The sequence below is a fragment of the Colias philodice genome, chromosome 20 (assembly GCF_061535455.1).
Source record: "Colias philodice isolate Cphi_HAF_F1 chromosome 20, ilColPhil1 Martin Lab GWU primary, whole genome shotgun sequence".
In the NCBI taxonomy this organism is placed as follows: Eukaryota; Metazoa; Arthropoda; class Insecta; order Lepidoptera; family Pieridae; genus Colias; species Colias philodice.
The window spans coordinates 5220737-5230749 of NC_143105.1; the positions used below are offsets into that span (position 1 = coordinate 5220737).

General features: G+C 33.5%; 2 protein-coding genes across 2 annotated transcripts; one reads left to right on the plus strand and one right to left on the minus strand.

The window, feature by feature from the left end:
• Positions 1 to 703: 703 nt before the first annotated feature.
• Positions 704 to 3430, plus strand: LOC149479421 (pseudouridine-5'-phosphatase-like). Its single transcript, XM_089708264.1, has 4 exons — positions 704 to 926; positions 1038 to 1256; positions 1483 to 1715; positions 1929 to 3430. The coding sequence occupies exons 1-4, from the start codon at positions 872 to 874 to the stop codon at positions 2103 to 2105; spliced, it is 684 nt and encodes a 227-aa protein (XP_089564390.1). The 5' UTR covers positions 704 to 871; the 3' UTR covers positions 2106 to 3430.
• A 336-nt stretch (positions 3431 to 3766) lies between these two features.
• On the minus strand, positions 3767 to 9650 carry LOC149479422 (pseudouridine-5'-phosphatase-like). The gene is made up of 4 exons (XM_089708263.1): positions 9474 to 9650; positions 8969 to 9187; positions 8251 to 8483; positions 3767 to 3948 (listed from the first exon to the last, which is right to left on the minus strand). Exons 1-4 carry the CDS (start codon positions 9526 to 9528, stop codon positions 3769 to 3771), a joined length of 687 nt encoding a protein of 228 aa, XP_089564389.1. The 5' UTR covers positions 9529 to 9650; the 3' UTR covers positions 3767 to 3768.
• Positions 9651 to 10013: the final 363 nt, after the last annotated feature.

Below are 10013 nucleotides of genomic sequence, written 5' to 3' on the forward strand. Positions count from 1 at the left end.
GTCAGTTATTTTTTTAAATTTTCTCGGAACAACAATCTAGACAACAGCGGATAGCTCCTATAATAGGTATTGGGTATGTAATCGTTTGACTGTTTGTTTTCTATCCACCAGAAGTTACCAATGTTGTAAAAAAAAACAAGATTTTAAGGATAACATAAATATTCTTTACATTACATGTTTATAGGTTAGATTGGACATCTTCTAATAGTGGGACCAGATCTTTTTTACGGTTCCGTAGCCAAATGACAAAAAACCGAACCCTCATTCATGGATTCATCATGTCTATCTCTCCGTCTGTCTATCCGTATTTTTTAAACTCAAACCCAACCTTTTATTTTTTCAATTAGACTTCTTCTAGAAGTACTTTTGAATGAAATTTGATAAATGTCTGCTTCTAACAGTTTTATTTATTTATTTATAAGTAACAAAAAACATAATACCAAATTAGACTTAATTTATTTAGTAATTTAATTTAATGTGTTTCGCTATATCGAATTTAAAAAACATACACCAAAATACAATATATATCGTTCAGAAAAAAATCTGGTTTACTTCAAGCATCAAATAATATGCTAGTATCAAGATCGTTCTAGTCTCACTATATGGGGTTGCTATATGTACACGACTGCAACGCCCTCTTTGATTTTAGGGGCAGTTGATGTCTTTTGAAATTGTCATTTGTCAAAAACAAATAAATGTCAGAATCAGACGTCAGTGCTGAAAATAAGTGTTGAACAATTTTTGGAATTACAAAAACTATTTATCAAAATCGTGACATAAATTAATAACAAAAAATACAGAACAGTCTTGATTATTTTTTAAATATAATAAATTACATTATCTAACAACTGAAAAATTATTATTACACAATATGACTTACTCTAAAGTAACACACGTTCTTTTTGACTTGGATGGTCTTTTAATTGGTGAGTAATGTGTATAACCCAGGACTGAGGGAATAATCGACTAGAAACTTAAATTCTTAGCAATTTAGATAGCTATCTTACCAATAATTAAAATAAAAATGTTTTTTGTAGACTCAGAAAACTTTTATACACAAGCATTTACAAATGTATGTGCAAAGTATGGCAAAGCATTCACTTGGGAATTAAAAAAGAGCTTACTGGGTTTCCAAGGACATGAATGTGCTGAAAAGATTGTTAAAGAATTGGATTTGCCAGTGACTAAAGATGAGTTTATGAAGCAGTGTCAGGAGGAATATGAAGTTCTTTTTCCTAATGTTCAATTAATGCCAGGTAATAAATTCGCTAGTTAATATTGAATAAAGTTTGTTGAAAATAAATTACTTAAAGAAGTGTTCATTTCAATCTTGTACAAGGAATCAAGTAACTGTAATTAAGATCTAGAGAAATGACTTATATTTATCAATACAATCCACTTCTAAATACTTATTAATCTGTGTTTGTTCTAACCAAAGTATTTTTAAAACATCCTGTTCTATATAATGATTAATATTTCTAGGTGCAAAGAAGTTAGTAGAACACTTGAAGGCTAAAGGGGTTCCCATTGCCTTAGCTACTAGCTCCAGTGAGGACAGTGTGAATATGAAGATGCAAAACCATAAAGCTTTCTTAGAAAACTTTCACCACCTCACTATGGGGTCTTCTGATCCAGATGTGAAGAAAGGAAAGCCTGACCCTTCTATATTTTTGGTCTGTGCTTCAAGATTTCCAGAGAGCCCTAAGCCTGAAGATGTAAGATTAAACTTTAAAACTAATTTAATGCTTTCATGCTTCAGATCCCGCAAAGTAAACAAACACCTTTACTCATATTTTGTATGAACTATCACATTAAAAATGATTGGCCAAACATGAAGCTTACAGTTTTGTCCCAGAATAATTATTATTTATTAAACATAGCATTTTACTACTGAATCAGCATAACAACATGAAAATATCTGTTTCCAGTGTTTGGTGTTTGAAGATGCTGTAAACGGTGTAAAGGCAGCATGTGCTGCAAACATGCAAGTTGTTGTTGTACCAGACCCTCGTATTGAGAAAGAGCTACTGAAAGACGCTACTTTAGTTCTTCAATCTTTAGAGGAGTTTCAGCCTGAGTTGTTTGGCTTACCTGCATATGAGTAACTACATAGCCATTTCTTTGTAGTTAGAAACTATAGAATCTGTTAAGAAAAAAATCGATGTTTGTTTGTTGTATGTTGTAGAGTCAACATTTTGAATAGATATATTTATTTCTATACATGTATGTTGAACTTGAAATTAGAATCTTAAATATTTATAGCCAGTGTCACAATTTTTTTATATGTTCTGTAAAGTTTATGTGTCAATTAAAATGGCAAACTATTTCAGAAAATGTATGTTTAAAAGTGTTGATAAGACTATCTGTGACATAATCTGCAAATCGTGAATTTTATCCATAATAGTGTAATTTTAATTGTTTATAGGTTGTAGATGTTATCTATTACCCATCACAATATGGTGTCCTGGTATGTTTTTATTATTTCTTATAAGATTGTACTTATTAGCAACATAAAGACACTGCTTAGACTACTTATATAATAGATGACATATTTAAATAAAAATCTATTTTCTAGTCAAACAAAACTAATTGCAGAGTAAAACTCTGCTAAATTTCTTCCACAACTCCCCATTTAAATACCGCCATAAGCATTGGTCTCTCTTAATATACAGTGACTGTAATATTAGTATTTTTCTTGCGTTATGTTAGCGACAGCGACTTTGTTTTATACTATGTAGTGATTTTCTGCCTACCAAATATAAATTAGCAACTTAATGTGTTAAACAAAGAAAATTCTAGTTCCTTTACGTATTTTATTACATTTCTAGTTCCTTTTTATATTAATTTTACGTATTTTTTACATACATGCAAGCTGTTTAATTTTGTATGTAACAATTTATATCTAACCCATTGAGCCCCGAGCGGCCCGATTGGTCCACGACACATAGATTTTCTATTGTGTCTGTGATTCCGGGGCCTGAGTTATTACAGATATTGATTTATTTGTTATATGTATAGACTATAGATTATTATAAATAATATAATAACGCTTAAAACATATTAAACTTTATTTTATCTAAGTACTTAATAAGTGTTAAACACTAAAAACGAAATATGTATTTTTTTTAGGGTCCCCTCTTTTTCAATCACCAAAAAATTTACACAAATACATCCGTATTTCGCGTTTTATTTATTTATTCCTTATGATAATTACTTCATAAAGTGCCTGTTTTAACATATAATAATTGTTTAATATGTATATAATGTGACCACCGCTCGCTATAATACTATTATGATTACCTACAGCTACGTAATCAAAATAGAAAATCTCAAATTAAAATATTTATTGTATGCTTATTCATTTATTATATTATAAACTAAAGCTGTAAAGGAAACAGTTTGATTGAAAAATAAATATTTGTCTATTTCATTTGTGCTTTACATTTTTATAAACTACCCTTCAAAATTCGAATAACTGGCCCAGAATTAAATAAGGCTGAGGCCGCACTTTTAAGCCGCATACATTTTGTTACAATCCGCGGTTTTAATATTATATGGCAAGGGGGCCACTTGTATAAATCCTTAAATCACAAATCGCGCGGTTAAAAACCGCGGTAGTCTAATCATAGCAATCCTGCCTAAAAGTAAATGTGTAGTTAACATTTTTTTTAAACAAAAAACAATAATTTTAATTATTTCGTTTAATTAACACTTAATCATATTTTAAATATTCGAAATGGATCACTGCACATTATTCTAATGGCACTGTTATTCGTCAAATGGAGGTAGTCCAAAAAGTTCGGGTTTGAATTCTTCCATAGAGTTTATGATGAGAGTTGCCTCTGGAACTAAAGAGTGGTCTAGACGTGGGTCAGGCACTAAAACCACTTGCATGCCGGCCGAATGCGCAGCTTTTACGCCATTTATTGAATCTTCAAATACTAGAACCTGGAAAAATTAAGAATTATTTTATTTATTTATTTTATTTTATACACTTTATTGTGCTGCCAACATAACAAAAGTGGGTACAATAGGACTTAAACTAGTACAAACAACACAGAGGGCGGCCTTATTACTAACAAGTAATCTCTTCCAGGCAACCAACAGATTGTGTGAAAAACAATATTACTACAGCGGAGGTAGGTAAAAAGTTAAACATAAATAGATGTTACTAAAAATACAGTCATAATATACACACTAAAATAAGATAAAATATACCATACCAAAAGATATAGAATACATATAATAATATAATGCTATAAATAAAATAAATATAATAATATATAAATCTTATATATAAAAATGAATCGCAAAATGTGTTGGTAAGCATAACTCGAGAACGGCTGAACCGATTTCGATAATTCTTTTTTTATTATATTCCTTGAAGTACGAGGATGGTTTTTATGTAGAGAAAACGTAAACATGTACCACGGGCGAAGCCGGGGCGGACCGCTAGTACATCATAAAAATATAAACATAATCACTACATAGTATAAAACAAAGACGCTTTCTCTGTCCCTATGTCCCTATGTCCCTTTGTACGCTTAAATCTTTGAAACTACGCAACGGATTTTGATGCGGTTTTTTTTAATAGATAGAGTGATTCAAGAGGAAGGTTTATATGTATAATAACATCCATTAAATAGTGGAGAAGTACTGTTATTTTTGAGATTTCTAATGTGATGTCGTAAATAATTACATTTTCTCCGCTTACATTGCAAACGCAGGCTAAACCCTACGAGTTTTATCAAAATAATGTACTAAGTATTATACACATTGAAAAGATCTACAGAAAAGTCCGCGATGGTATATGTCTATCTCTTATGGATAACCCACAATAACTTTTTTTTGTCATTTACTTTTTACGACAAATAATGGCAAATTTTCGATGCGATTTTAACCAATACAGCATTAATCCTTAACAAATTAAATACATTGTTCATTTAATATAGATCTATATGGCCCTTTACACCGTATGATTTAAGTGAATATTTTCGAAGATATTACAGATTTAAAAATTGCGGGACGTAGCGTTTGCGGCGGTACCGGCCGGCCGCCCGGCTATCTATTTTATACCCGTGCGAAGCCGGAGCGGGTCGCTATGTTTTTATATACAACGTTCACAGTTTTTCTGTAGTGTATTTAGTATCAGCATTGCACCCGTGCGAAGCCGGGGCGGGTCGCTAGTATACTATAAAATATACTACAAATACAAAATACTATATCGATTCAAACGCAAGATTTAAAAAGTGGTCACGTATGAGGCTCTTAAATTTAGATAGAGTTTGAGCTTGCCTTATGGGTATAGGTAAGGAATTCCATAGTTTAATGGCCGTAATAATAAAAGAATCACCATAAAAGCGCGTGCGATGGAAAGGTGTGCACAGGACAAGCCTATCCACTGAACGAAGGGAATAGCTTTCACAGTGCAGGAAGTCAAATTTATTTTTAAGGTATGTAGGAGTCTTAGGGTCAAAAAGGACACGATAAAGTAACTGCAAGTAATGCACATTCCGGCGAAAGCTTGACTGGGACGACTGGGAGCCACTTGAGCTTCTTGCGGAAGGAAGAGACATGGTCGTATTTGCGAAGACCAAATACAAACCGGATACCATAGTTCTGGAGGCGCTCAAGTTTTTCTATCTGCTCGACTGATAAATCAGGAAAGCAAGCATCAGCGTAGTCAATAATAGGAAGGAGAAGGGACTGTGCTAGCATAACTTTGGTCGATATGGGTAAGAAATTACGAAGACGCCGCAATGAACTGGAAGCAGCATAAAATTTCCGACTCAGTTCCTGAATGTGATGCGACCAAGATAGTGTCTGATCCAGGTAGACACCTAAATTTTTGACGTGCTCGCTATAAGGTATGATTTCTCCCCGAATCTGTACAGAAGGCAGTATACCCCAATCAACCTCCGATATTTGGTAAGGACTACCGATAACGATGACCTGGCTTTTCGACGGATTGATTTTTAGGCCAAATTGATCACACCATGTTACTATGTTGGTTAGTTCGTTGTTGATGGAATGAACTGCGTTAGGTAGGTTATCAGGGGTTGATTGCGTGTAGATCTGTAAATCGTCGGCAAACATATGGTAGGGAGAAGTTAATTGAGATGTGAGATTGTTAATAAATATGGCAAATAGGAGAGGTGACAAGACGCCACCCTGTGGCACACCGGCGGGTACTGCACACCAAGATGAATGTTTGTCATCCATCAGGATACGCTGCCGCCGGTCGCCCAGGTAACTTTGAAACCAGTTAAGAACTGTCGATGAAAAGTTAAGAAGTCGTAGCAAACTCAGAAGGATATTGTGATTTACCGTGTTAAAAGCATTGCTAAAATCTAAGAGAGTTAGAACAGTAAGTTGCTTGTTGTCCATACCATGACGAATGTCATCGGTAACTTTAACCAGGGCTGTCGTCGTACTATGACCGGGACGAAAGCCTGACTGATAAGGACTAAGGATGTTATTAGTGTTAAGGAAACTGGTAAGCTGGGAGTGGATAAGACGCTCGAGTACTTTAGAAAGGAATGGTAAGATGGAGATAGGACGAAAATCAGGTAAACTCAAAGGATTAGATTTTTTGGGCATGGGAATGACATGAGCGTCCTTCCAGGAACTAGGAAAAGAACCGGAGGTGACTGAAAAATTAAGGATATGTGTTATGACGGGAATAATGATATCAAGGATAGGAATGATCATATTACGACTGATGTGGTCAGTACCAATGGCATTCGATGATATGGACAGGATTGTCTTCTTAACTTCATCTACAGAACTTTTCTTGAAAATAAACGGGGGAAAATCAGGAGTAGAAATGGTAGAAAGATTTTTAACAGTAGAGGCAAGTTGTACATTATGATTAAGAATAGACGAAGAAGCAAAGTGTGAATTTAAATTATCGATATTAATGTTACAAGAAGAAAAGGTGTGGGAGGCTTTACCAACTCCTAGAGATTTTAAAAATTTCCAAATTTTAACATGGTCGCCGTTCTCGACCGACTTATGGATATGGCGCCTTTGTGCATCCCTACACAATACGTTGCAACGATTACGGATACTTTTATATTTGACCTGTACCTCAGCAGTTTTAGCAGTTTTCAATTTAGACTTGGCACGATGTTTTTTATTTAGGAGCGATTTAAGTTCTGGAGAAAGCCAGGGTGCAGGTGTGTGCTTTTTCTTCACAGGTCTTAATGGTGCATGTTTATCATATAAAGCAAGCATGACATCGTTAAATACGCTCACTTTTAAGTCCATGGTGTCTGCATCAAAAACTGCCTGCCAATCACACTCAGAAGCATCCAGTCGAAGTTGATCGTAATCCATACCGGCAAAATTACGCAGCAGGATAGAGGAAGGTTTGAACTTAGGTGGGCGGAGTTTGTAGGATAAGTAGATCAGGTCGTGATAGGAAAAAGCATCAGCAGAACACTGCCCATGCTTGGATACGGAAAGAGGGGAGGAGACAATGATAAGATCAAGAAGGGATGGGCAGCAGCCAGGAGAGAAATGAGTAGGATTAAGTGGGAGTAATTGGAGGTTGTGTGAACAAAGGAGAGAGCATAATTTTTTACTACGGTGGTCATCTTTGAGTAGACATGTATTGAAGTCACCCATAAAAATTATGTGATCGTATTCGGGAGTTAGGTCATCTAGGAGATTCTCAAAGGAAGGGAAGTAATTATTGGTCAGGGAAGGGCTATAGAAAACACCAAGGAGAATTTTGGAGTTAGGTAGTAGGATTAATAGTAAGCATTAATTAGTAGGGCTTTGAAAATTATAATTTAAATGCAATTGTGGCAGGGTATAATATTTTCTGTTAAATACTTATAATATTGTCTTATGAATTATATTTTAACAGGTATGATCTATACAAATATTATAAAGAGGAAAGGTTTGATTTTTTGTTTGTTTGTTTGTATGAATTGAATAGGCTCCGAAACTACTTGGCAGATTTGAAAAATTCTTTCACTGTTGGAAAGCTACATCATTTCTGAGTGACATAGGCTAGGTTTTATCCCGGAAATCCCACGGGAACGGGAACTATGCGGGTTTTTTTTTTAAAACGCGGGCGAAGCCGCAGGCGGAAAGCTAGTCTATCAATAAACTTAATGACATTATAGCTCTTTGCTCGATGTTTTTTTTTATTTGAAAAATTTATAGTCTGTAGTTATATCGATAAAAGGACTACTACCTGCCTACCTGCATTAAATAAAAAACATCATTATAATATAATACCTTATCCGGATTGGGTTTCTCGGGAAATTTAGCTGCAGCTACGAAAAATATGTCAGGAGAGGGTTTTCCTTTTTTTACATCGGGGTCCGAAGATCCGAATGTTTTATAAGGAAATAAATCAAACAATTCTTTGTGATTCGTAGTTTTTAGTTCATATGTTTCCTTCCTGCTACTAGTTGCTAGGCCTATTGGAATTTTGCATTTACTTAAATGCCTTATAAGTTTTTCGACTCCTGAAAATTTAAATTACAAATTAGATGTTTGTAATCTTCCGCGCATATAGGTACTAAATGTGGCGAGTTCGAATGTGTATTATGTGTTAATAGGACTTTCAATGTTATAATAATTATTACTAGTGATGTACCTACAATATTTTTCAAATTTTAGTGAATAAGGTCGTAGTTAGGTAGTTAGTAGAACAATAATATGTTCAATTCTCAAGCGATATAACATATCCGTCAAGTTTTGGTATAACTATAAATGCTTATTATTTAGATTTTAGAAATTTAGACCATCAATTAAAATTCTTACAAAGGATAATACATAAATTATGTAATGGCCCGTTTCACACTTTCCAAATTTAATAAACAGAAGTTTAACTTATGCGTCTGTTAAAATAACAGATAATGTATTAAATTATACGTCAAAGTTACGAATAGGCTATCAGGTACATTATCAGCAAGTTGTGTAACCGGTTTAAGAAAATTAAGACATTAACCTGGTAACACTGTACTCAATGGAAAGAGCTCATTGAATATTTTCTCTGATTCCGATATGAATTCGTCGACTGTGAGTGGCAATTCAAGAGCTTCGATAATTGATCCCGCAAATTCTGCAGTTTGTTGTCCCATTATTTGACACTTTAACGCAAACGTGAAATTTTTGCCATAACGAGAAGCGATTTCCTGAAAACCCAGTGTGTAGAGATCCTCTGTGTCTGTAAAAAATCATATGTCATTATAATTTATAACCTCAATGAAATGTAATTTTAGTTATATTTATGTATAAATACATAATTTATATAATCATACATAGGTATATGGCAAATATTCATGTCTTAATTTGATAAATATATTTTCACTCCTTTTTATTTAAATAGGTAATATTGAAATACATCTTCTATTAAAAAAGTTTATACTTAAATTAGAATCAGGTATTCTTTATTCGCAAGAAGTTAACAGTCTTTTATTTTACTAGTGTGATAAATAGGTACACAAACTTACTGAGAATAAGTCCATCCATATCAAATAAAACATGTGTAACTGATTTAAAAGACATATTTATCTATAGAAAATAACTAAATAATCAGAACAACACTATAATCGTACACAACCTGAGTACACAACTTTCTACAACACAACATAGACTAATCAGCTATCTTGTAGTCTTGTTCACACAAATATGCTAATCAGCAAACTATTATATAAGAGGAATTTTTAACTAAAATAATAACTACGTTCATTCTTCCTTATCTTTAGTAGTGATAGGTATATTAATTAGCTCATGTTTTTTAGATTACAAAATATTTAAAAACAAAAAATCGATCATAATAAGCAAACATGAACATAAACGTTGTTAGGTTATTCAATAACCTAACAGCAATTCCCAGGAGTTTCGGAAACCCAACCAATAACCGTTATTGTGTACATATATGCTAATTATAATCTATACTAATATTATAAAGCTGAAGAGTTTGTTTGTTTGTTTGAACGCTCTAATCTCAGGAACTACTGGTCCGATTTGAAAATTTCTTTCGGTTGAGA

Bases quoted from the DNA above. Each gene is read 5' to 3' on its own strand.
- LOC149479421 (XM_089708264.1), top strand. From the start codon at position 872: ATGACTTACTCTAAAGTAACACACGTTCTTTTTGACTTGGATGGTCTT. The intron at 927-1,037 runs GTGAGTAATGTG...TGTTTTTTGTAG, and splicing joins CTTGGATGGTCTTTTAATTG to ACTCAGAAAACTTTTATACA. The intron at 1,257-1,482 runs GTAATAAATTCG...TAATATTTCTAG, and splicing joins TAATGTTCAATTAATGCCAG to GTGCAAAGAAGTTAGTAGAA.
- LOC149479422 (XM_089708263.1), bottom strand. From the start codon at position 9,528: ATGTCTTTTAAATCAGTTACACATGTTTTATTTGATATGGATGGACTT. The intron at 9,188-9,473 runs GTAAGTTTGTGT...GATTTTTTACAG, and splicing joins TATGGATGGACTTATTCTCA to ACACAGAGGATCTCTACACA. The intron at 3,949-8,250 runs GTATTATATTAT...TAATTTTTCCAG, and splicing joins AGAAACCCAATCCGGATAAG to GTTCTAGTATTTGAAGATTC.